The sequence below is a fragment of the Podarcis erhardii genome (genome assembly GCF_964252035.2).
Source record: "Podarcis erhardii genome assembly, chromosome: 1".
Taxonomy (NCBI): Eukaryota; Metazoa; Chordata; class Lepidosauria; order Squamata; family Lacertidae; genus Podarcis; species Podarcis erhardii.
In genome coordinates, this window is record NC_138497.1 from 101,004,566 (window position 1) to 101,032,163 (window position 27,598).

Sequence of the window (27,598 nt, forward strand, 5' to 3'; positions counted from 1 at the left end):
AATTTGGGGGGGGGGGACCAGATGGGGGAGAACCATCCCTATTTCAGAAAGGAAGGCAAGTGTTAGTGTTACATCAGCATAACCCTATTGAATGGTTTGACTTTTAGGATGAGCTTTGTGCTTTGCAGCTCTGGCATGACATCACTAGCATCCTACTGCCCGTGGTGCATTCTCTCACTTCCTGCAATACAATTGTGTGGCGTCTGACAGAGAGCAGTGTGGCTTCTTTCAAAAGACTCCTGAAAGGAATCCCATAAGAATGCAAATCAAGTGGGAGAGAAAGGTGAAGCATGTAAGGAGGGAGCTAAGAGTCAGAAACTTCATTTCCATGACAGCCCTAAGTTTTCACACACAGTCTGGCAAATGATGCAAAGCACCCCTATATTCTCTTTTGGTGGTCTAGCTGGAATTAGAAGAGTGATGCTCCCTGTGTAGCAGATGAAGCAGAAGAGTGTGAGGGGAAAGAATCTGACTAATCAGGCAAAGCACCTGACTATCAGCAAAGGCAGGCCAAACTCTAGAGACAGCTAAGTGATCTAAGGTGTTATGTTAGCTTGTAGAATGTACAGAGGACAATGCAAGTGTCTTTTTGCTGCCTACCCTTCCTTGCCCAGTGAAATGTGAAAGTAGCTTTCTTGGGAGGGGGTTGTGGTTGGGCAGGAGTTTGAGTTGGATGCTACAGAAATGATTAGACACATTCAATCTATTTCTCTTTCAATCAATTACTAAAAAAAATTTAAAAATAAGAAAACAGGATCCACAAGTTCTTAGTTAGATTAATTGGGATAAAATGTATCATACAAGAGAGGCTGATTGTTTAGCCACCAAAATAACAGTGAAGGCTAGAAACACAAGCAAGCTGTTTGGCATCTAATGGTTTCCCAAAGTCAGATGCCAGCTCCAGAATTCCCAAATAATATAAAACCAAATTATATTATTTTGCAAAATTATTTACCAATATCTGCATAGCCTCTGTGTTGCATTTCAATAAACCTTTATGCCAGCTTTATGCCAGCTGCACATGAACGGCACAGTGACTTCTCTGCACCAGATCCACAACTTTAGGCTACTGAAGCTTGAAGGGAGATCAAATATAACTGTTATTGCCTGTCAATAGGTGGTACGTTGCAGTTTGATGGTCCCCTCCTCCTAAAGGTACATCATATCACACCTGGCAACATTATTCTCCAAATCAGAAGAAAAATTTAAAACTATCTAAGGGCTTGTCCACAGAGGACCAAAATGTGAATTTGGAATGGCCTGCCTGCCCATTAAGGCAGGGACATCCACATGACACCTCTCCATCTCAGTGTTGTCCCAGACCTATCCCACCCCACCTTAAATGCAGACTTTTTATCTTTGGAAAGTCCAAAATGGAATAATCCTGCATTTAGAGCGGGATAGGTTCAGGGTAACCCTAGGATAGGGTCTACATTTTATTCTGGTGTGGAAAAGCCCAAGGACTCCCCTGATCACTTTTTTTTTTTTAAAGGAGCCATAAGATCATACATCAGTCTGCTTCCTTTGAAATGCCTCCCTCCCTTTTATGGCTTCTCCCAAAAAAGAGAGCACTTTTACCTGCTTGGCAATGGCAATGCAGATGGATAGAGCAGTAGAAGCATTGCTGATCTGCAGTTTATAGAAATGTTGGAGGAAAAGCTTTGCAGCCAGAGGATAGCGTTGGCAGGGATGTGAAATGAGAAATAAAAAAGAATAATTGAAGGAGGCAGTAGGCTACAGCACTGCAGAGGTGAGCAAATAGCTTCCAAAGAGAAGAGAGGAAAAATAAACATGATAAAGGAGGTGAGAAGCTAAAGACAGCACAACGGGGAGGGCAGGGGGCTTGTGATGTTTCGTGTCATATGTCAGGGCAGCAGCATCCAGTAGGCGCACTCAACACCAACGGCAAAGCTAGAAGTGTTATTAACCATATCACTCTCTTGCCCCACCACTGCCTTGCTGCTTTTTAAATAACAGCCACAGCCACACACTTACCAATATGTATCGTGATCATGACAAGTTAAAATAGGTAGTTTAATCATTTCCTCCATGCTAGACCCCACTGAAAATCTAACCAGAGCAAATAGGGTTCACTGTTTATCTATCTATCTATCTATCTATCTATCTATCTGCCGCTCTATGGTCCCAGAGTGGGTTTTAGCATTAAAAACAATTAAGCTCTCCTCTCGACCCATGCCATGCTCCCAGTTCGGATCTGCTCCTCATGGTATTTTAAAAGCACACACACATATGAGAAAGAGAGAGAAAGAATGTTTATGATTTGTTTGGCCCTAACCCAGCCACTTTCCTACATTTTAGACTTACAGAGCATGATGAAATTGCTTTTCCATTACTGCAGGCGGGACTATAACCACAATTTAGACAGGATTTGGCTAGAGTCTGGGATGTGACAAAGGAAGCTAATGGCCCTCAGTAGGAGCTAAGGCTAAGCTAATGATTTCCTGATGAAAAAATATCTGGTAATGTCAAATGTTCAAAAGTTGTGTTCCCCACCCCACACCCCGACTGAGAAGGGGCTGTTGCAAGGCCATGTAAGTGTGTGAAAAGGAACAAAACAAGCATATTTTGGAGCTCAAGAGAGGAGCCAAAAAAGCAAAGAAGAGCTGAGAGCAGAAGGCAAAAGTATATTGTTATTAGACTGCCTCTCTGGGGATCAGATGAAGGGCAGTAGGTTTGCAGCCTGCAGGGGTGCGTAAGGCTTGGGTTGGCAAGTGATTGTAACTAAGTGGTATACAAATTGTCTAAATAAACAAACATAGTTATTAATTATGTTGTCTCTGAGTGCACATGGATCCACAGATGCCATCCTTGGTGCCACAGGCTTCCCTTACCGAAATTAGGCTTGAAAGAAGCTGATTTTGTTGTAGCCAATAGAACAAGCAAGGGCTTGGTTGTTTGGGGGTGGGTTGATGCCCACAACATTTTGTACATGTTCCTGTGGACTTAAGTGGCTCATCTCCATCTATGCCCTACCTGTATATGTGCAAATAAATGCAATGCTACAAAACACCACCGGCTACCTTTCTTTCCAAAGGAAACCAAATCAATGTTACTGCTTCTCTTGGAATACTGTATCTCACTGCTCAGGGAAGTAGAAAGCACATAACTGGAAGATATACAATGCTACAGCTTGCTGCTCCTAATGTTGGAAGTTTCACTACTGGTTAACAATGATCTTCCAGTGTCAGGCAAACCTGCTGAATCCCTATCGGGTGGTTGATTCTTCCTTTTCTGCCTGCAGCTCATGGTGTTAAGGAGATGAAGGAGTTGAGGAATGCCTCAGTTTTGCCTGCCATCATTCTTCCCCACAGTCCATCCAATACCATTCCCTTCCAAATGCATTTTTTTTTAAATGAACGGGGGACACCATTGCAGCAGGAAAAACAAGCCAAGGGGAATAAACCACAAAAGAAGTAGAAAAGAATGAAAGTCAAATGGATGAAAGCTCAAAGAACTCATCTGCTCGAATATTCACTTGCACTCTGGGGAAAAGCATGAAAGACACGAATGGTTCCCCTGAGGGATACAGAAAGCCATACAGAACCATGCTTCCTTACAATGCTGTTAAGGTGCCATAGGTTGAACCAATACTCTGAAGCATAAATCCTGGTACTGTTGAAAACGTGTAGCTGAGTCATAAAAAATAACATTGACCTTCGGCTAAAAAAAGGAGAAAAAGGACAGCACCATTTGAGTCTAGGTATTAATTATTAGTATAGTTTTGCCTTTTAAAAGGGATTCCCCCCCCCCCTTTTAAAAAAAGTTACTGGAGCTCAGATTTCAAATAGGCACACATTTTAAAAAGCTAGCGCAGAGAAAGTGCAATTTAGCTAGCAATTAATCCTTAATGTGATCTAATTATTCCTGACATTTGGGCATCAGGCACTATACTTCAGGGGCCATATTCTTCTCTTGCACCATAGGTAGGAGTTTGCATTGAATTCAAGTAAGCGAACTGCTGCCATCAGCTTTCAGTTAAATTAACTTCCTCCCTACAAACCTGATCTGGAAACAAAAGAGGCATAAGATAATTAACCATGGCTAAAGTGGAAGAAAAGCTGACGTTCCCCCATGACCATACTTTGCTAGTGATGCAGAATAAGGTGCAGTCTAAATCCTTCCTTTCCAAATGTGCAGCTGCACATTTTATTCCCAGAGACAGATAAATTGCAGGGAATAAGCATACCTGACAAGTCGCAGAGACCTGTATCTGCACAATTCTAGGCTTCGTTTAGGGATTTGAGTAGTTCTCATTTCTCCTTGCAGTGGTTGCATTTTAGTGGTGGGGGAAGTGACCTCCATAGCTCCTGCTCTCACCAAAAAACAGAGAGAGGATGTTGATTTATTTGTGGTGGCAAAGTGCTTTGACACTCAAGGGTGAAATTCACCTGCTTGAGAAAGGCCAGCAGAAAGTTTATGCTTAAGTGTACCTGAGTGGATCATATAACTGCTTTTGCTGATCAACTGCAGTGGAAAGAATTTTAGCATTTAATACAAGGGTATGATTGCACTTTGTGCAAATTTATGAGCAGGAATAGAAGAAACAAAAAGCTTGTTGTAGTTATGCTGTTTTGCTTTTTACTGGATTTATGCTGCTTTAAATACTCATTTATATTTCCTTATTGTTAGATGGCTCAGAGAACTTCTGCAGTGGCATACAGATACCATGGATAAGTATATAAATAAGCAGCTCTGAACATTTTTCTATTGCCATTTAGGTTCTGCAGAGTTTGCAACAGAGGAAGCTTATATTAGCTCGACTCCTATCCCTATATAGCAACGTACACTTACTCGAGGCATTTATTATGCCTTTATTGCTTTGACTCATTCATTATATTTTTCTCTGCAATAGGAAGTGTTGCTTTTAACAGTTAATGCTTTATTGTTGAGAGCAGCCGAACTTAGTTCTAGGAAAAGCAGCATACAAATATGAAATCAAATGATATCGGAATGCAGCACCAAGATTGTGCAATCAATTAATTAAAAAGAAAACCCAAAGATGCCTAAACAAAACAAATTCCTTCCAGTAGCACCTTAAAGACCAACTAAGTCAGTTCTTGGTATGAGCTTTCGTGTGCATGCACACTTCTTCAGATACACTGAAACAGAAGTTTCCAGACCCTTCTATATAGTGAGAAGGTGGGGAGGGGTATTACTCAGAAGGGTGGTGGGAATGGGTGATTGGCAGATAGCTGTGATGAGCCTGTTGACGACTCTTAACGACTGCAATAGGTCTTACAGGAAAAAGCAAGGGGTGAAAAGGTGAAAAATGGCTTTGTCATGTATAATGAGATAAGAATCCAAGGTCTTTGTTCAGACCAGGTTTCTCCATGGTTTTAAGTTTGATGATAAGTTGTAATTCAGCAGCTTCTCTTTCCAGTCTATTTCTCTTTCCAGTCTATTTCACCTTCTCACTATATAGAAGGGTCTGGAAACTTCTGTTTCAGTGTATCTGAAGAAGTGTGCATGCACACGAAAGCTCATACCAAGAACTGACTTAGTTGGTCTTTAAGGTGCTACTGGAAGGAATTTGTTTTGTTTTGACTATGGCAGACCAACACGGCTACCTATCTGTAACCAAAGATGCCTGTCTTTACTGAAATATTCTAATAATGTACATTACTTTCTTGAAACATTCTACTAGTTTTATCAAAATTATTTTAGCTTCTGTTGGCATTGCTCATACATTATATTTAAACCAGAACTCCATTCATGTCAAATGTCTCTTTTCATGAAATTTGGTGTCAACTCTGCTAAGGGTGCATCATAAACCACTTTTCTCAAGGGATTGACTGTTCTGAATCTTATTGCTGGCTGTGCACTGGAACATTTAAAAATTCCAAGCTGAGCCAATAGCGGCTTCTTGTCCATGTGAAGGCATATAGCCCATACAGAGTCTCAATACTGCTCCTCCATCTGGGTCCAAAAGTGGTCTGACCAGGACTACATTTCCAGGTAAACGAGAAGACTGGCAAGAAACCACTTCAGGTCTCCCAGAGCTGACTCATTCCAGCAAAGGGGAGCAGCAGGTAGAAAGTATAGGAGGAGGAGGAGGAGGAGGAGGAGGAGGAGGAGGAGGAGGAGGAGGAGGAGTTGTTTGTACTTGATATCCGGCCTTTCACTCTCGTTAAGGAGTCTCAAAGTGTCTAACAATCTCCTTTCCCTTCCTCCCCCACAACAAACACTCTGTGAGGTGGGTGAGGCTGATAGACTTCAAAGAAGTGTGACTAGCCCAAGGTCACCCAGCAGCTGCATGTGGAGGAGCAGGGAAGCAAACCCGGTTCAGCAGATTACGAGTCCACCGCTCTTAACCACGATACCACACTGGCTCCTTATAAGGCCTTGCCGCCCACCTCCTCTTCCTCAATATTCTTATCAAATGTGCCCCCCCCCCCCAGCCCATCCTCCTGGTATGCCATGTGAGACTAACTGGTCACCATATTTGGGGTTAAGTAGAATTTGTTTTCTTCAGGTTGGAGTACGGATTTTTTTTGCTCCTACTCCACATTGTGGTGCCAGCTAAAGACAGCTAACAATGAGTGTTAAGTTGGTTGGTTTAATTGGTTTGGTCACTTGCCAGGTGTGTGTGGGAAGGGAAGAAATGGACTTAGATGGCAAGTACTTTGAGGCACTTTCAGGTCACTGGGGGTTCCAGTGAGTTGCACACAGGCTCTGATACCTGAGGGATGGAGTATGGATCACTTTGGGGGTTAACTTATGTCACTCACCTGGGGTTGTACAGCCCTGAGAAAGTGTGAATTGGAAAGACCCTCCTCACCCAAAGAGGCATGCCAGGGGGAAAGAGTTAGATTTAAAACCAGCTGTTACTCCTCACGGGGAAGACTCACCCACTCAGCAGGCTTATGATAGAGTTTTGGATGATTTCCCACACAAGGTCTCTTTCCCCTATATAGCTGTAGAAGTCCATAGTTCCTTAGCTATATTGTAATGAAGTGGCCCTAGTTTACCCTACATGTGGTGTCTTGCATTTACGGTTCCAAACTCCTAGTGCACTTTCTCCTGGTCACCTGACAACAAGTCCTATAGTCACAACCCTTTCTGCAAAGTTTCCTTATCTCTGGGTTTGCAACCAAAGGCTAGCTTTTGCTCCTCAGGAAGGCAGTTTTGATCTACAGTTAAGGAAAGGTAGCAGACCTAGAACTTGTCTTAAAAAGGCACCAGGAACCTCAATTGCTGTACTACAAAACATCATGTTTCTGTTTTAAATTCCTGTAACATTTATCCTGTCTTCAGATAAGATGCGAGTTAAAACTGTCTTGCCAAAACAATAATGCTTGCATAAAATTTGTCCTGTGCCTTTTCTCCTAGTATTAAATTTTGGCACTGGAGCCATGAAGAAATGTATGTGCTTCATTTCCAGAGGTCCCTTTTTCCTTTATGGACCATCTGTTCCCAAAACATATGATAGCAGTTTTTGGGACTGTCAAAACAGTCCCTGACCCCCCTCCAAATAAAAACAAAACCCCCATCCTCTCTAGAATGTAAGGCTAAAATACCAAAAAAGCTACTTCCCCTTTTGGCCAAGTTAAATAACGTACCTAGTGGAATATTTTAGTAAAAGTACCCATCAGATTGGACATAGATTTGTGGACATAGATTTTTGGATGGAAAATAACAATGCTGTTCAGCCACTTGACATTTCAGATGATTATTGGTGAGTCTTCCAACTCAAAATCTGACAGCGTCTGCCCACAAAGGCAAATATTTGTCATTCAGCAAAAGCCAATATCAGAGGCAAGGAAGCTGGCAAAGCAAGCACAAATGTGAAATGTTACTTGGAGTGATAGTGAAGAAGGAAACTTACATTTAGCTATTACACATTATTGCTGAATATGTAATGGGTATATGAAATGTTTATACAGAAATGTTATTTCTTAATATTCTTCCAAGATGTAGAAAAATATTTCTATGAATAAAAATGGGAAGAAAGATCATGGCAGTGTTTGAGACACGTTTGTGTCCTGTCGTGAAATTAAGGCAAGAAACAGTTACCGTATGTACTCACTGGAATAATTACTCACTGGTCTGAGTGCTTGCTCAGACAATTATTTTTTTGTAAATACTGCAACATTCCTGTGATCATGCACACTTACAGCTCAGTGCTAAGATTTAGATTAATCTGTCAGTGAAACTGAAAAATGCCATGAGCCAAATCCTCTGTTAGTTCCATTAACTTCACAGCATTGATGCCAGTGTGCACCAGATGAGGGTCTGGCCTCTCAATTGATTCAGGTGCCCAGCCAAGCTGGTTGGATCTGAACATTGAAATGCTTTAATTCACAAGCAAGCTACAGGCCTAGATAGAATTATAATGTGGTGGTTCTTAATTTGAAAGCCCGAATATATAGAAAATATAATGCAATTTTTTCTAAACCAATTGAATATTGAAAGAAAGCAGCAAAACACTCAATTAAATATGAAGCAGGAGATCAAATCTTTTTATCCAATACAACAACAGCAGGTGACATCACTGAAATCAGAAAAAAAGCTGCTAAAGTTAACACAATGGATCGATTTAGCTTTGTATCTAAAAACAACAGCTTGCATGTTCGTGTAGGGTTATGGAAGAGCTAGTATCCTGTAGCTTTCCCTTCTGTGGACAAACAGCAATGTACCAGATTCATTGCATACTGGCTTTCAGGGGAGGAAATGTTGGTTCAAATTCAACCTATGAAACAGAGTTATGAATTGTAAAGCACTTCACAGCGCAATGTAGCTAAAAATTTCACTTTTGCTTGTCATCCATAAGCAATGCGTTATTGGCTAGTGTTCAAAAGTGTGGGTGAATGTGTCGACAACAGAATGCTGACAACAGAATGCATCAGTGTAGCTTCTGATGCTAAAACTTAAATTCAGCCTGGAGACAAGGTGACGAGGTAGGCAGTGACCTCAGAAGGATGTTTGAAAAGATGAAAAGGGAGGAAAGACTGGAGCGGAAGCAAGAAAGGAGGGGACAAAGGAAAGGGTTTTGGTGAAAACATCACACAAGCCCTAAATGTAGGACTATGTACTCTTGCCATGAAGGAGGGAAGGGAGAAAGAGGGGCTAACAGCTGAGAAACTGAATGTAAGGCATATATCAGAGGCAGGTGGTTGAAGGAGTGGTAAATATGTGTGACAGCACAAACGTGAAAGAAAGCGGAGCAGAAGAGTCCATATGAGAAAGAATAAGCCAAGGCAAAGGAATGGGGCAGGGGCGGGGGGTCATAGTTATGTATCTTTTAGTAGACTGAGAATGCTTCTATTCACCTTTTCAATTTATTTTTATATTTGTATACTTCCATTCAGGCCAGAAAAGCCCTCCCAGGCAGCTAAGCCCTCCCAGGCAGCTAAGAACAACAATAATAAATAACATAACATAAAAATGTAAAAATACAACACAGATACATAAATTGTTAAGTAAAAGACAACAGGATAAAACAACGCAAGCCCAGACCAGCAATCCTCAGAATCCACAGAGCAATTCCAGACTGCCAGGAGGTTTTGCAAGAGGTTTTCATGTGCATACTAAGAATTTAGGTTTGCAAAATTAAAATGGAATAAAGCACCCTAAAAAAAGAAATGGACTCTTTGAAGTTAGCAAAGTGACAGGGAAATGTATTCAAATGCATGAGAAGAAAAAATAACTAATGAAAAAAAAATGTATAAACACCCCATAAGCAAATTGTGATGAATGCAGGATGAATGTCCATTGTTTTATAACGTCTGTGCAAACAAATCAAAGTGAATACTCAATAAAGTCCAGATATAATCTTATCCCTGTATAAGTATTGTACAAGTAAATCAGGATAAGGATTCAATAAACATGTCAACTGGAAGAGCCCATAATATAACATACTAAGCAGTGGCAGTTTAAAAATCCAGCCCAACATCATTAATTTGAAGCAAGTTGAAAAGGTATTTAAGGCCTAATTTAAAACAGGGGAGAAAACACTATATCCCATGGGGGAGAGCTCCACAAAGGAAAGTATGCTTTCGAATGTTGGGAACTGTTATTGAAGTGAACACCTAAATGTAGATCTTCAACCAGATAGACAACAGAGAAGTATCAAAAGCAAACGGCTACTAGAAACATGGAAACTTGCAGTAAAAATCCTTAAATACTCAACAAGAAATCAGCCTGCTACCAGCAGGATTGCCTAGTGTCTCTATTGTCTCCCTAACTGTTCAGCTCTTCACTGACTTTTAGCCTTTTTCTTTCTGGTCAGCTAAAGCACATGGTGCAGAGAAAAGAAAGCTCCCGTTGTCATCCGCTACAAGAGAAGTGCTATTCTAGGAAGATACGTCTATTGCTCCCAAGGGGTAAAGGCAGCCTATATACACACTGCAGCAGTCCCTTTTTTAAAAAAGGATTGGGGGGGGGGGAACGCATTCAAAGGAGTTTTTATAAGAAGAATCCCAGTAAAGCAAATTACATTTTTTAAAGGACTACAGATGACACATTGCAGTATACATTAATTTCTAGTGGCTAAGAATTCGGCCTTCAGACTGGAATGGCACCGGGGTATCAGCACTTGAGTAATAGCTGCCTCATGCCAAGTGGTGGCTTTAAAAGGATGGTGTCCCCCCACAGCAATGTCCCCACCTGGCAACCCCCAGTTGGTCTCTAATTTCTCCAACCAGGGTAAACAGGGGAGCTCAACTGGCAAATCCCAGCCCTCTCCCTGCGACTCCAAGAGTGGGAGCCACACACCAAAAGTGCTCCCAGGACAAGGAGGAAGCATGGGGCTGAAGAACGTGGCTGGCAATGGTTCAAAAGGGGAAGGAAAGAGAGAGGAGCATTTGAGCAGACTCATTTGAACAAAGAGAGGCTGGGACTCCCAGTGATGAATCTGAAATCAAAGATCTGTGGGTATTAGTTTACATGGGTCTTCGTTTTCTTATTCAGTAGAGTCTTCCCAGCTCAGATCAAGGGCTTACTTCCAAGGTGACAGGATGAGTATTTGGTGCTCAGGTATGTATTTGGTTGAGTGGGAAGCAGATGCCTCCCCTGAGATAAAAATAGGCACATCATTTAAGATGGACAAACTCTACTGAATAGGAAAATCAGAAACCATTAATACAGATTTAAGTGCTGCATGTGTTAATAAAAAAAGCTAAAATATAGGCCCAAATTCAGCACAAGAAAATTGACACCTACCAACCTCGAGAATAGGTGGCTGACTTGGGAACACCCTTTTGCTTCAGCCCTACATTCACTGAATCATACCCTACCGTTTTAATAATCAGATTGCTCCGATCATAATTAACTAGTCTGGCTACTTATGAAGATTAATAAAGAGTTGGATGTGGATGGTGTTCACCCCTGCCCCCCCCCCCAAAATTGGGCAATGTATTTCCCGCCTTGCCTGCCATCACTACCATGATATGTAGTGTCAGCTACAAAAAGTCAAATCTCCCACTGGTCTTGAGTAAAATCAGACAATTTATTGCTCTTGAGTAAAATCAGACCATATAATATTATCTTTGAAATATCTTCATTCTTTCTTCTTACTGAAAATAGAATTCTGTATCACCTTCACCTGATGCATGAAACTTTTTGTGTATATATCTTGTGGTCTTTGACTTCCTGTCCCCCTCCTCTGCCCTCCAAACTCACCTCAACACTTCATAATCCAATTTTATTACTAGCTACTCTTACATGAAATGATTATCTTGAGGACATGGATCAGAATTCCTCATTTTGTTCTTAGTTCTAAAAACAAGGGAATGTGAAGATACAGAGATTTAGTCTAATCTCAAGAGTGCTGAGGAGAAGCCTGCACTCAAATAGCCCTCAGCCATAGAGAAAACAAGATTTTTTTTTATGATGATGATTAAACATGTTTTATTAAAGCTTTCCCTGACATTTTTCATACTTCACTTCTTTCACCTATCACTTTCTTTTTCATTTTCTCCCTTTCCATTTTCCTTTGAGGTGTCCGTATTCCTCCTACTTTTGTTGCAAATGACATTTGGTATACTATTATTTTCTCTCTCCCTTTTGCTTCTGCCCTCTGTAGCTAATCTACTAGGTCAGAAATGAAATAGGGAACATATGCTTGGATGATATTGTTCATTATAAAGTGAGACACGAACAAAACACCTCTCTGTTCTTTCAATGCACGTTTGTACAAAAAGTCTATACATCATGAAGAATCCACCTTTTATAACTAAACGAAACCATCAGAAAAGTCACAGTTCAAAGTAAAATTAGGAACTCGCAATTCACTTTTACTTACAGACATCTAGTGACTCATCAGAATCATCAGGGCAATCAGGTTCTCCATCACAGAGCCAGTTTTGAGATACACAGGTCCTGTGATCATGGCAAAGAAACTCGCCTACGTCACATAAATATTCTGTAAACAAAACAAAAGTGAATAATGAAATGGTTTATGGATGAAAATAAAAATATGGCAAATAGAAAAAGTAAAAGAAATAAATAAATGACAAGCTAATGAAATGAGGCTTTTAAGCAAATATGCAAAAAATGCATAAAACATAAAATGCATTTGTTGTTCACCCTTTCACCCAATACATAAAACACTACACCTACATTTAAAAGGTATATATCAGATGCATTAGACAAATCCTCACAGTGTATAGTTTATATGCTGAAATTGTCATTCTGCATAAGAATTCATTATGACGGTTTATTTACTATCACCCACACATAAACACTGAAGGGAAAGGCCTTGTGTGCAACACCTGTGGGAACCATTTCCCCCTCAACTTTGTCCTGGCGCTGCCTCCTCAGGTGAGTTGTGTGGTTGCCTAGCAACTGTTAAGACATACACTTTCCCCCAGAAGCTGCTAGTGGGGAAATTCAGTGGACAGAATCACTGGCTGTCAACCAGGGGATGATAAATTCCCACCATTACCTGTAAGTATCTCCTGGGGTTCTTCCCCGTGTTCACAGGTGTGGTGTCTCTCTAATGCCGGAGGCAGCATATAACCATGACTAGTGGCCATCGATATACTAGGGCATATACACCATATATACACCTGCGGCAGAACAAGGTGGCCTAAAGCTGAGGTGTAAAAACGGACTGCACCAAGTCATCTTACAGGTGGTGCATTCCTCCCCTGTGTAGATATGCTGCTACTGAGTAGCCAGCAGCACCCCACACAAATACACATCTACTGGCTAATGGTGCTTTTGCTCATTCCCTAGTGGTGAGCCTACAAAGATAACCAACATCCATAGATAGCTCTCCCCTCACTCACTCAAATTTCTCAGTGGTTGCAGCCACTTCCTGTTTTCTATTCTACCTCACCTGCTTCAGGTAATAGGGGAATTACATTATTGGAATGTTCTATTACATTAAATAGTTGGGGGGGTTAATTCAAAAACAAAGGGCAAATTTAGCTACATTCTTTCTGCCTGATGTGTTAGTTCTCTGTTTGCAGGAAGCTTTTTTTAAAACTAAATGGGGGAGTGTTTAAAGCAGCATTTATCCCCTTTCCAAGTCTGAGAAGGTTAAACCACCTATGTATTTTACAGCTCTTCCCCCACTCAGTCATCTTTACCCAAGATAAGATATTTCCTTTTAGAAAGGCTTTTCCTGTCTTTGTTGTTGTTTGTTTGTTTAAAAAACATTGTCCCTTTGAAATATTTTTAGGATGTCGGTGTGTCTGGGATTGCTTATGTCTCTCGCTTTGTGCACATTGTGGATGTGGTGTTAAATTGCTAGAAGTGTTCTTTGTCTTTTGTCTATTTTATATTGTCAGTCAGGATTGTAGTGGTTTGGGTTTCCATGAGACTGAGAAACAGGATAAAAATGCCAGTAAATAACTACATTTAAATTTTAAATTTAAAAACTCAAATCATGTGCCAACAGTTTCCCCCTAAACTTAATTACCTTTGCTATGCTTGTCTCATAATTATCTCATATCACAAAGTGATATGTTTAGTTTTTCAATAATAAATTGCTATTATGTGCTTGGGCACTACCTGCATGAATGATGCTCAACAAACTGGACCTAGAATCATAGAATAGAATCATAGAGTTGGAAGAGACCACAAGGGCCATCGAGTCCAACCCCCTGCCAAGCAGGAAACACCATCAGAGCACTCCTGACATATGGTTGTCAAGCCTCTGCTTAAAGACCTCCAAAGAAGGAGACTCCACCACACTCCTTGGCAGCAAATTCCACTGTCGAACAGCTCTTACTGTCAGGAAGTTCTTCCTAATGTTTAGGTGGAATCTTATTTCTTGTAGTTTGGATCCATTGCTCCGTGTCCGCTTCTCTGGAGCAGCAGAAAACAACCTTTCTCCCTCCTCTATGTGACATCCTTTTATATATTTGAACATGGCTATCATATCACCCCTTAACCTCCTCTTCTCCAGGCTAAACATGCCCAGCTCCCTTAGCCGTTCCTCATAAGGCATTGTTTCCAGGCCTTTGACCATTTTGGTTGCCCTCCTCTGGACACATTCCAGTTTGTCAGTGTCCTTCTTGAACTGTGGTGCCCAGAACTGGACACAGTACTCCAGGTGAGGTCTGACCAGAGCAGAATACAGTGGCACTATTACTTCCCTTGATCTAGATGCTATACTCCTATTGATGCAGCCCAGAATTGCATTGGCTTTTTTAGCTGCCGCGTCACCCTGTTGGCTCATGTCAAGTTTGTGGTCAACCAAGACTCCTAGATCCTTTTCACATGTACTGCTCTCAAGCCAGGTGTCCCCCATCTTGTATTTGTGCCTCTCATTTTTTTTTGCCCAAGTGCAATACTTTACATTTCTCCCTGTTAAAATTCATTTCTCCCTGTTAAAATTCCTAATGGGAAGTCTCCTTGCCACAGTATATGATTCAAATGGCTCCTTCAGACAAGGTGTTTTTGAGCATTCACCCTGCTTTGCTTGCACAAAACTTACACAGAAGTGAGATTATATCCATCCTTATTGTTATTTTTTTCTGGTTCATCTGCAGGGTGGTTATACAATGATGAGCATTCACCCAGTACAGTGGTACCTCAGGTTACAAACGCTTTGGGTTACAAACTCCGCTAACCTGGAAGTAGTACCTCGGGTTGAGAACTTTGCCCCAGGATGAGAACGGAAATAGCGTACCGGTGGTGCAGCGGCAGCAGGATACCCCATTAGCGAAAGTGTGCCTCAGGTTAAGAACGGTTTCGGGTTAAGAACAGTTTCGGGTTAAGAACGGACCTCCAGAACGAATTAAGTACTTAACCTGAGGTACCACTGTATTCACCCTGATTTATGTGTGGGGTGTTTATAAATCTCCCCCTTAGCCATTTCTTTATTCCACACTTTTCAATGCATTTCCCTGATACTTTCCAAACTGCAAAAGGCCTGTTATTTATAGTGGATTTGTTGCACTAGAACCCTTTAAATGCACACACCTAAAGTTCCAGTCTGTGCCTGCATATCTCCCACAAAATAGGAACAAGTCTGAAGGCACCCTTAGCTTTTACAGTGATTATTTTTGAGCCTGGAGGAATTCATTGCTTTGTTAGATAAGTTAAACAGTAAAAGAGACTAACAAAACTTAAAAACCTAAACAATTTAATAAGCTGTTGTGAAATACGCTGGGATTAATTGTTGTCTCAGACAACAGATCTGTATAGAATTGGTGTAATCAGGGCAGAGAATGCCTCTGGTGTGCTTGCTAAAGCAGTCTCAAAGCTTTAAAGAAACTGTTTATTGTTCCACAGTGTTAGGGACAGTTATATATTATCCCTCTAGGAACTAACAGTAGGAGGGGTAGTTTGTTGTAAGCACCCTATTTATTTTATTTTGTATCCAAGTATACTATTTTCAAGGTCAGCTCCTGAAAACATTGGCGGTGGCATATTCAAATGAGTGAATTTCTTCCTTCAACGTAGATCAACCGTTTGTATTATTAAGAATACCTAGTGTGCTATTTTCTTGACTCAGTGGAAAAGCTAAGTAATGTTTTGCATGTAAGCACATATAATAAAGCAACCTAGACTGCTGAGCAGCGGAGCGAATGTTGTTTTAAGCCATCTTGTCTTTGTAAAAGAATAAACTACTTGTTAATTAAACTGTGGGATTATGGATCCCATGGAGGAGGTTTGGTTTAAAGTAGTTCAAAACTCCTGTTTTATTGTACCACTGCTTAAATGTACACCTGAAACCAAAACAGAGAGCAATTGTAACCCCGGTTGTCATGTTTACGGAATAAAAATTGCTCAGTCTGCCTGGAGCCGACATAAAGCTACATGCAAACTGCAGTGGTATGCTACCTTACATCTGCAAAGGCCTTTAATAGTAGTATTATACATCTTCCCAACATCCCTAAGAGGAAAATAGGAAGCTGCCATATACCGAGTCAAATGAATGGTCCATGTATCTCAGTACTGCCTACAAACACTGGCAGTGGCTCTCCAGGGTTTAAGGCAGGGTTCTTTCCCACCTCTACCTGGAGCTGCCAGAAATCAGAGCCGGCCCAGCAATAGACAGGGCAAGGATGCTGCTTCAGGTGGAAGAAGCCCCCCAGGCGGCATGGCCATGGGTGCCCCACCTGCCCTGCCACCAGTGGTGAAGTGCCACCACTATCAGCACCAATTTGGAGCAAGATTGTGTCTAGAAGCAGCACAGTCTTGCCCCAGATTGGCACTGATGGTTGCGCTGCTTCTCTGCAAGCAGCAGCTGCAGTCAGGACACGTGGTGGTGGCAGAGCAGGTGGCGGCGGCAGGAGCAGATGGGTGGTGGCAGCAGTGGCAGGGCAAAGTGGCACTTTCCATTTCGCCTCAATTGGCAAAACAGGACATGCCGCCCCTGTAAGGAATTGAACCTAGGGCCATTGTAGGCTAAGCTACAGCCCTTCTCCAACCAGCTTCAGGGGGAATTCAAAATAAAAACAAATAAGCAAGTCTTCTCTTTGTATAATGTTAGTTTCAAAGGTCAGTTCTGTTCCTTCGCAGGGCTCATTGATTTGTATGAGCAGCTCTATACCATAGGAGCTTTTCAAATGACCATTAAAAAAAAATGTAATAAATGCCCAGTTGTGATTGATTGATTTATTGTATTCAACGGGACTGAGCCATACTTATGCACAACAGTAGTCCTTCCTTAATAACACTGAATAAATACAATTCTCTGCCTAGGTAGCACACCTGGATTGGAGCTTGGAAGCTGTATGTGGAATGCAGTTATACGAGTGTCATGATCATTGCTTATACGAGTGTCATGAATCATGCTTATAACATCATCACTACCACTATTCTTTCCCCTCCCCCTTTTATTCGGGGGGGGGGGAGGTGAGTGGCTTTCTGAACAAGTTTAGCGTTTGAGCACTTCCCCTGGGTACCTTTGTATTTTCCAAAGTGAACTTTAAAAAATGTCTGGGGCTTGCTCTCCAAACGTAGCCTAATTTTTAACATATCAAGTTAATGACACTCATCTTCATACACACACACACACTTGATCTTAGCCAAAAGGCCGAGAAGCCTTTTGACATCTCAGTTGAACAGAGATTATGCTCATGCAACTCTAATGTGATTGAATCCATTGGGCATGTTCTTCTATACTGCCTGTTGTACTGTGATACCCAAAGAGAGCTAATTTTACAGTTATTAAGGAAATTACCTGGCTGCTCAGAGGAAACTTATGTTAAATTCCTTCTTGCTGATAAAGATCTGGATATCATAAGACCTGTTGCAAAATTCTGTTTTATAGCAACAAGAACAAGACAGGAAGTGGTGAAAGTGATGGCCAGCCAATGAGTACCGATTTTCATCTCCGGAATACAGATTTTAGCTGAAGGAGTGTTATTTTTAATGCAAATCAGTTTATAGGAAATGTTTAATTATATCCACTTCATTATGTGGGTGCAGCTTATGTTGTTGTTAACTTTGCTGTCTGGTATTTGACCGCAATAAAGATAACTAGATTGATTGATTGACTCATATTTAAAGTTACAAGCAAGAGGTTTCTTTTACTTGCAGGACAAAACTGGATGGACAATGCAAGGTATCTATCCTACATCTTAAAGCCCAATTAGACAAAAACAACCTATGCATGACAAAGCACAATGTTTCTCTGTCTTTTTTATTGTTTTTTTTTTTTTATAAAAATCAGTCTCTTGCATCTTGATCCTATTTACTCTCAAGTGCAATTAATTAAATGGCACTTCATCCACATAAGCACACATACGATTGCAGCATCACTAGCTGCATTTGATGTTGATGGAGTAATCCAAATTTCAGATCTGGGGAAAAGACATTTAGTTCGAAAGTGTATCTTCCAACTTATTTTTCTAAGAATATTAGAACAAGGATAGCTGAAGGACACAGAAGTCTCTGAACTATTAAGGTAGAGGCCTTTCTTCTCTGCTACATTTTATTATGTTTGATACTTTTATCTTTTCTTTTTTAAAGAAAATACAGTTTTTCCTCCTTGATTTCAGCTGCCAGTCAAAATACATCATAACCAGACTAATGCCTGTAATAATGAACAAAAATGCATGACAGCAACCTATGAATAGCAACATAAATGTCTCAGTAAATGGAAGAACCAGCTAAGAAATATATGAAACCAGAGAACTGTCTTATCACCAATTTCAAGGATAATGAGAGGCACAGAAAAGGAGGAAAATATACCTTTGTTATGCAAGAAAGAAAGTCAAGGTGGAGGCAGAAATGCTTGCTGTCATTTCATTCAAAAAGTAGGGCTATATTTTTGTAATTGAGGTTATTGACTGTAGCATTTGTGGCATTCAAATAATTCAAAATGACTGAAGCAAGCCCAAATTAGTGCAAAGAGTCTTTGGGAGTCGTTTGTGTCCTACTTGCTGAAAGAAGAGATTAGGCATTGAGGCACACTGGGTAAGGGAGAGCCCTGTGACTTTCCTTATTTCCAGGACCCAGTTTCACTTCTCATTTGTTCTCCTTTGATAGTTCCACACTACTGTCATGACATCATGCTGTTATCTGTAGTACACATCACAACACTACCTGGTGCCATTCTATTCCAGACACACTCGCTGTCTGCCTAGCAAGTAAAACTCCAGTCAAAGCAAAAAAAGTTGACTTCCCTGGGGAATGATGTCACACTAGTTGCAAGCTGCTTTATGGTTTGTAGACTTGTGCAGTATTTTGCCAGTCAAAATGCAACAAATATACAGTGTAAAATGGTACTCAAGTTGAAAGGTTTCCTCCACATTATAAAAGAGACAGTTTGACCTGACTGCTGCCTTCTTGTTTTCAGAATATTATACACTCATACAATGAAGTGTGCCAAATAACTGCATGGCCTCAATCTAATTTATAGCCATTTTCAGCCGCACTGGAGTACTCAAAACAGTCCGCATTGGGTGGTACACTAATAGCAGACTTATAGAGCAGGGCAGTTGTATGCTGCAGTAGAGTACTATAGCTGAGTTTTACAGAATGTGCATTTGTGCAGAGGTGCCAACAAGAATTTGTGGCCCCAGTATGTGTATCAGGCCCTCTGACTCACTCAACAAAAGAGCACACAGATTTGCACACATTTTGTGCCGTATACAATTTTGTGTCCTCTTCTGCAGGTGGAGTAGAGGGTTCACACATATAACAAAATGTTGGACAGATAGAATGAGAACTGGTGTAGATTTCCCCACAATTCTATTTCCATCCCTGAAAATGCTTAAACTGCTGAATTTCTGCCTGCCACACAGCTGTTTGAGGCATAACACCAGTGCGAACCATGACCCAAAGCCTAGGCTGCAACCCAGCAGCCACTTACCTATGTAGGAGTAAGTCCTATTAAAAGCTGAAATTCAATGTTGCACTATGATGAAAGTTCCATCTGTCAAATGGAATAATCTCATATCGCCTCCTCCCATGTGCTGCTGGTCTGGGAGTTCTCCTGCCCCCCTCCACCCAAGAGCCAGTTTGGGGGAGCACAGGTGGTACAGGGAGGATGAAACCTTTATACGGTAGTCTATTTAAGAATAGCTGTATTCTATATCAGCTGCATTCTCAAGTGAGGCATTTTAGCATCACTTACAAAGTGCTCTAAGATTAGCTTATTTCATATCGTTAAAGTGAATGCTGGCTGCAATCCTGCATACAGAAAGGCTGCTTAAGCTCTATTGATTTTGATAGAATTTAAGCAGCCCAAGTGTGCAGGACTACATCTGCCACCTTTTCTTGACACCTCCTGCTTTCTCGTCTTAGATCACCCGTCTGCGCTCTTTTTGCTACCCAGCTTGATTGCTCCCCAAAAGTCAAAATTCACAGACTGTTGTGAAACAGAAGGAAGCACATGGTTCCAAGTCACCTTACTTTGAGTCAGTGAAGACTCCGCACTTCAACTCTCTTATCTTGTACTTCCACTACAGGGCGAAAGGTTGCACCTGGAGAAGCATAGGTAGAGTTCTGCTTTTGCAATGAAGCATACTCAAAATGGTGGCCCCTGCCTGTGGTCCCTCAAAGATCTACTCCTGAGGATAATGGCACTGGTCCACCCTGCGTGAAAAGAAGTGTCTCTCCAATGTATCTTATAATTAATCTGATATGGACACATGTACAAGCCTAAACCTATGAAGCTCTGTGTGCAAATGTAAAAGCAACTTGTCTTTAAAATACTCCAGAATGTTTTTCTTCATAAAGGGACTCATAACTTAAAAGACATGCTATAGAAACATAGACTTAGATGGACTCTGCGCAGGAAAACCAAAAAAGAGTGAACATTATCATCTTGTGATAAAATAATTTAGGATTGCTGTAGATTCTTTGAGGGACTGAAAAATTTACCTTTCTTTTATTATCCAATAGTTCATTTAGCGATTCAAAATGTGGCAGTTAACAGAGAGTCAGAATATGCTTTGAATGCAGGTGGCAATCAGTGTCAGCTAGCTAGAAACAGTTGCCCTTTGAAAACATAAATTTTAACCCAAAATGAGGCTAAGGGGTAAAGGTTGTTTGTCTTTGATCACATACTCTGTCTGAGGTCAAAGGTATTCTCTTGTGTTGTTAGTTGGTTGAATATAAATTAAGAAGAGGAGGTCAATAGGCCTTTTAAAAGAACAAAAGAAAATATTATTAAGCAGTTCTTCAGAAGGTATTTCAGTTCATAAGCATGTAAATGAGCCGAATTTGAATCCACAGTAAATTCTAAGTATAAAATAAATGAACTATTGCCATATTTTAATAGTATGGAAATATTTTGCAGTATGTTCACTTCTAGAATGACACATTCTGCCTCCTATTACTTTCTCTGTCTTTCATGTCAATGCTCAGAGTTACTTCCAACTCAAAAGTTCTATACTCTACATCTTTTCTAATGCTTCAGTCACACTTCCTTCAGACCCTCTAGGTAATTGGTGTGCTGTCTTCAAAGTGCTTCCAAACTCCATCTGCTCAGAGAGCTTGAGACCCCCAAAATCAAATTTTCCATATGCTAGCACTTTGTAAAGTAAACAAAACATAAATAGCATGGAAGGTTGTCTGTTCATCATAGTCTGGAATGTGCATATTAAGCGCTCTTTGGGGACTTTAAAGAACATTATTATCATTCCACTCAGCCAGAGGTAGCGGCATAGGTTGCCTGGGTAATTAAGACAATTGCCAATACCTCCCCACATGTTGGGCTTCCATTCCACCTACTCTCAGACTTCATAACAGTTTATAGTCCACCAGTGTGCAAATGGGAAAGGGGGAGTCAAAAGCAACCATAACCTGAGTTTACATACCATTAGGAACATAGGAATCTGCCTTATCGAGAGTCACAACATTCATCCATTTTGCTCAGTACTGTTCACACTGACTGGAAGCAGGTCTCCAGGGTTTCAGGCAGTGAAAAATTCCCAGCCCTATCTGGAGATGCATGCAGAAGGTCCCACGTTCAATCCTCAGCATGGCAAATGCTCTACCACTGAGCTACGTCCTTTCCCATTGTTATTTGATGGACCTTTGCTGTTCCAGCTGTTTGAAATCTGAATATGGATTTTTGAAAATTAAAACTAATTCACCTCTATGTGTCCTTCCTTTGCAAATAGTTTCCTTATAGCTTTGCTCAGCCATTCACTTCCACACAATCCCAGAACACACAGAGCAGCAGAGCTGCTTGCATTTGTCCTATTCCCACAAGCTCAAGCTCTGCCCTCCGTGTATGCAGAGGGAAAGGTGAAGGGGGGATTGTCATGTGTTTGGCTGATCGTGCTTAGAATCCTCCATGTCAATGGGAATGCTAATCATGCAGGATTCCAGACTATGAAAGACACTAAGTGTGTTCAGTTGTTCCATGCAGAAAGGTCTGTGATAGGGACATTAGGAGAAGGGCTAGGATGCATCTTTCTCCCTCCATGCATTCTGAGCACAGATGCACTGGCACAATGGAGAATAGCAATCACTGCATATCTTGGAATTACTACTAGTGGTGGCCTTTAATGAACAGAAAGTCCACAGAGGTGGACCTTTTTTTCTTTTTCTTTTTTACATAATAGAGGCAGTAATTATTAATAATTAACGTCATTACTTCTAATCACATCATTTGCTAGTCTTTTTTTTCTAATGGGCTTTAACAATATAGGAGATAGAATCATAGAATCATAGAATCATAGAATCATAGAGTTGGAAGAGACCACAAGGGCCACCGAGTCCAACCCCCTGCCAAGCAGGAAACACCATCAGAGCACTCCTGACATATGGTTGTCAAGCCTCTGCTTGATGATCACAGTCCAAATTTAGAACTATCAGGTTGCCAGATGATTGCTGATTTGATGTCCCTTTCAAAACAACGGAGCTAGACTCTCTAGTATATGGTGCTGCAAGTGGGAGGAGAGGAAGTTCAACTGTGTGAGCAGACGTCTGTTATACTCACTTTTGGACACCATTGGATTTCACCTAGGAAATACCATGAACTACAGTTACCTGGCCTAGAGAAACTTTATATATACATGGTTTATACTTATTTCATATGCTAATTTGAACAGTCTTTTCCTTTCTTTAGATTCTTGCAATCCTTCTGAATATATATAATCAAGAAAGACAGAGAAATAGACTTTTTGGTGAAAGAAGAAAAGAAGTGCCAGCACTCGTATCCTGATGAAAATGTAGTAGCTGCCAGCACAAAATGGTTACCGTGGGCAGCAAAACAAGAGCTGCCAATACTCTATATCAGTGATTAATGTCACAAAAAAACCATGTGTATTCTGCATTCTATAATGTACACAGCATGCACCACAGTTTCAGAGTGTTTCTCAGTTTTCAAAAGGTGGCTGACCCCTCATGCTAGCTGACTCCATAACCTAAAACACACAGAGCCAGAATGTGTTTTGCATTTGGTTCTGTAACTGAGCAATGAGACAGAGAGAGGTGAGTAAAATTGTTGGTGAACAGCAATCAAGGATAAGGCATAGGGCTTTGATATCAGGGGTGGGGGGACTCAACAAACTGAAATAATGAATTATGAAGTATAAATGGCTTTTTCCTCTTTGGTTCTTAACAGAGTTCATAACACAAGTTTCAGCTTCCAGTCACTCATATTTCTTGAAACTTCACTTGGTTTCTTCCACATGGAGCAGCTTAATTGAGAGATAAATGATGTCTACAACAGATGTCTTCGTGTTTGCTGAAACATGGAGAAACACTGCCCACAACTTTTTCTAACAAGTGTGGCAGGGGAAATAGGTAAACAAGCAGCAATAGAACGAGGATGCCCACTTGAAGGGGGGAAAGCCAAAGGAGGGAAGACTTTGAAGCAGAACAATTAGCATGTGAGCCTTTCCCAATCCGGTGCCTTCCAGATGTTTTGCACTACAACTCCCATTAGGGAGAAAGGGTTGATTAGAGTTGTTGTCCAGAACAGCTGCAGGAATCAGCTTGGGGAAATGCTAGCATACATCAAAGAAACATTTGTAACAACAAACCAGTGTAGTTAAGGTCAAGAGTCAATATACACGAGCATCTCTAACATACAGTTATTATGCAAAAAGGTTGGATCAGGCAGAACAACACATTTATGTTGATAAGCAGGATTGCCAGTGTGGTCCACCATGGTCCAATCAAAATTCACACTTCTCCACATTTTAAAAAATAATAATTGCAAACTCATATGGAATTGTGGATAACTGAACTTAATACTGGGGAGGGGGGGATAGAAAGGAACCAAAATGGACAGATTCACACACCCCTACTTCCTCCTCCAGGAAAACATAATGCTGAAGGATGGGGAGCCTGAGGTTCATATTTAACCAGTCTTTTTCTTGTCCACATTCCATCTTTCTGCTGCCCCCAGTAGCTATATTGAGCTGGATCTCTGAGTATGACATATGCAGCACTGTGACTGTAAAGATGCCCAGAATGATCTGAGATCTGGATATCTGAGGAAGAATTCAGTGTCACAGTGTGATTAACATTTCATTTGCACAAGCATTTCAGCTTGCCAGATGGAAACATGTTCATCTGTGTGCTGTTCTGGGTATTCTCCTGATACCCCAGGCCAATTTTGAGGTATGACGAGCATGTGCAGGATGGCCTCTGCTGATAAGGCTCATTAGGTGAATCCCACCCATAAATTAGACTTTTAATTAAAAGTATTAAACAATACTAGTAGTATTGTTCTGAATGCTTGTCAGCTCCCATGCCCCCCCCCTTTGGCTGACAATGTATTGAAAACAACAAAAATGCTCACTTTTTCCCACTGCTATTTAGTGCCTTCCCCTTTGACTTCTTCTGACTGCTGGTGCTGCTAAGTGCTGCATGTTCTTTAAAAGAAATTGCATACTGTATGCAAGCCTTCAGCCACTGTAGTACACTGATCATGTACATAGTGGAATGACATAAACAGTGCTATGTAGCATAAGATTTAGCTAGAAGACAGTGAATGCATTGGCTAGAAAGCCAGTTCAGAGCAAGGGCAAAGCTTCCAGAAACAGCATTTCCCTCACTCTTAATGGGTGAACTTTTCTACCTCATTTGAGAGCAACCCTTGAAAAATTAACCGAAAGAGGATGGTTTTTTTTGCCACTGCCAATCAGGTCTATGAAAAAGCACAGCTTAGCCAAACAGTTTAGCTATAAAATATACTTTGCTTATTAAAAATGAATTTATAGGATGAAGTCTGCAGATTAAGATGTGCCAAGAAGATAGAGTGCTCTTCTGAACAAATACTGTTTCTTTTCTTTTCTGCTTGTTCAGAAGTGCGAACAATAGTAGAGAAGAATGCATTCAAATAAAATAGGCTCTTCATTGCTCCTATCTTTCCGTCAATTCATTTCTTTAATTCAGCAGTTTATATATATATGCAAAACGTGGACTTTTTCACTTTTTCTCAAAATTGTAAAGGGAAAACATGTTTTAAATGCAAAACTGGGGAAAATTAAAGATATGACAGTAATGTCTTGCTGCAGCTGGCCTAGCCATTTATTGTCATTTTATGGTAATTAAAAAAATTAGAGACAAAGTAAAATATAGCCAAGCAACACTGCAAAAAATTTCATCTTAATAATGCCAGGTCTAGCAAAGTTGTGAGATGCACAGATGCTCTTAAAAACAGGTGTATGCTAGTGCAGAGCAAAATGAAAATTTAAACATTTATTTTCTAGTAAATGTAGATGTTGGTTAAAAGAAAGGCTGACCAGACAGCATTAAAGATGTTGCAATAGCTCTAATAGCCTCCCACAGCATGATTAGCGCTTCCTTAATTACCAGTTTTGCTATCTCTATCAGACCGCATAGCTCAGCCTGAATTATTTGAAATGGAATCTGTTAAACATTTTTCACAGTCAACCCAACAACAATTATATGGATGAGGCAAAATGTCATTGCTGGTTAAAACATGCGGGGACATGTCTACTACTGTAAGTCATGGTGCACAGAGAGGAGCACTTATAGCCTGCGAGATCAGAAGCAACATGATTGTGATGAAGGAGCCGAACTCTGTAGAAGTCATAAGTGTGTCCAGCATCCAACTCTGTGGGTGTTACAGATCCTCTTACTAGTCTGTAAGTAGTTAAGGTACCGTATTTTTCGCTCCATAAGACACACTTTTTATCCTCTTAAAAAGTAAGGGGAAATGTCTGTGTGTCTTATGGAGTGAATGTGTGGTTCCTGGAGCCAAATTGCCCAGGGGAGAAAAGCAGATCATGCCTTTTTCATTTCTTATTTTTTGAAAGAGGGAAGTGGGTGTTGAAACAAAGCCGCTGATCGTTTGCCGATTGGGGAAAGAGATAAGGGACGCTAGAGATAAAGGAGGCTGCCTGGGAGGGGGGAGGTAAAGACAGCAAACTTGCAAAGGGGGGAAACAGGAAGACTAAAGCAGTAAGGAGAGAAATTTGAAGAGAAGGAGGAGCAAAAAAAACCTCTAGCTAAGGTAAAGACACTAAGGCAAACAAGAGGGAAGAGAGTGTTGAAAGGAAACAGCTGATCGGTGGGATCGGGAGAGAGATAAGGGACGCTAGCGGAGGCTGCCTAGGAGGGGGGATGTAAAAGCCCATGGATCCTCAGGATTTTTACATTGGGTCACCCCAAAATTCACCCCAAATTCACCATCAGATCACATAGCATGTCCATGGCTATAGCCTGCACCAAAAAAATCACGCATCCACTGTTTCCTGGGGCTGCAATAGTGCAAAAACGTGGTTACAAAGCGCAGATCCACATGGATTCTCAGGATTTTTGCATTGGTTCACCCCAAATTCACCATCAGATCACATGTCTGTGGCCACAGCATGAACCACAAAAATCATACATTCACTGTTTCGTTCAGAATATTTTTTTTCTTGTTTTCCTCCTCTAAAAACTAGGTGCGTCTTATGGTCAGGTGCGTCTTATGGAGCGAAAAATACGGTACATGAAGCAGTAAGCTGGAATGAATTGCCTGTTCTCCCAATGGAGAGATGTAGGAAGTGGGGCTCCCCAAGGATCTGTATATACACACAGTGCATATAATTCTATAGAATTAACTACCACAAGACAGAACGATGGCCACTAGTTCAAACAGCTTTGAAAGAGGATTAGGCAAATTCACAGGGGATTAGGTTTTCAAGGGCCACAATGGCCGTGCACAACCTCCAGTATCAGACGCAGTATGTGTCTGAATATCAGTTGCTGGGAATCACAAGAGGGAACAGACCTGTTGAGCTCATGTCCTTCTTGTGGTCTTCCCATACGCATCTGGTTGGCCACTGTGAGAACAGGATGCTGGACCAACTGTGGAAGTGTGCATGCATGTAACACACGGGTTATTGGCGAAATTTATTTTACCCTATTCTGTTATTATGATGATTTTTTAAAAAACCAATGCATTCCTTCTGCAGCTTTCGGCACCAAGTTCTGGAAGAGTCCACCAGCTTGGGATTCATTAATAACAATAGTTTTGACAAGTGCAGAGCAAAGTAGATCCATTAGCAATGCTGTCTAATCTCTCTATGTATGTGTAGTGGAAAAAGCAAAACAGAATGTCATTCTACCTGGGCCAATATATTTTTAAATTAGAACTAAGAAGAATGGAGCTTTTCAGTCATGTAGCACAAAGACCTTGTGATTTAGCTATTATTTGCTGAACTCAGTATCAAATGTCCCTTACCTTACTCGAATCAAGATTCTGTCCAAGACACGGCATAAACACCCAAAGACCCCAAAGGCTTAATATGAACAA

The 27,598-nt window shown here is 40.9% G+C and overlaps 1 protein-coding gene and 1 long non-coding RNA gene across 4 annotated transcripts in view; one reads left to right on the plus strand and one right to left on the minus strand.

Annotated features, from left to right (window-relative positions):
- The window catches only part of LRP1B (LDL receptor related protein 1B), a 778,324-nt gene that overhangs the window by 552,491 nt on the left and 198,235 nt on the right, over window positions 1-27,598 (minus strand). For 2 of the 3 annotated variants that reach the window (XM_081869916.1, XM_081869914.1), the window contains exon 2: window positions 12,263-12,382. The exons of the other annotated variant lie outside the window; for it this stretch is intronic. In XM_081869916.1, coding sequence (XP_081726042.1) covers window positions 12,263-12,382 — 120 coding nt within the window. The remainder of the gene's footprint in view (window positions 1-12,262; window positions 12,383-27,598) is intronic. 3 annotated transcript variants of the gene reach the window in all.
- LOC309348946 lies at window positions 12,820-20,351 on the plus strand. The gene is made up of 3 exons (XR_014159593.1): window positions 12,820-12,906; window positions 18,423-18,680; window positions 20,173-20,351. It is a non-coding gene; the product is annotated as an uncharacterized lncRNA (long non-coding RNA).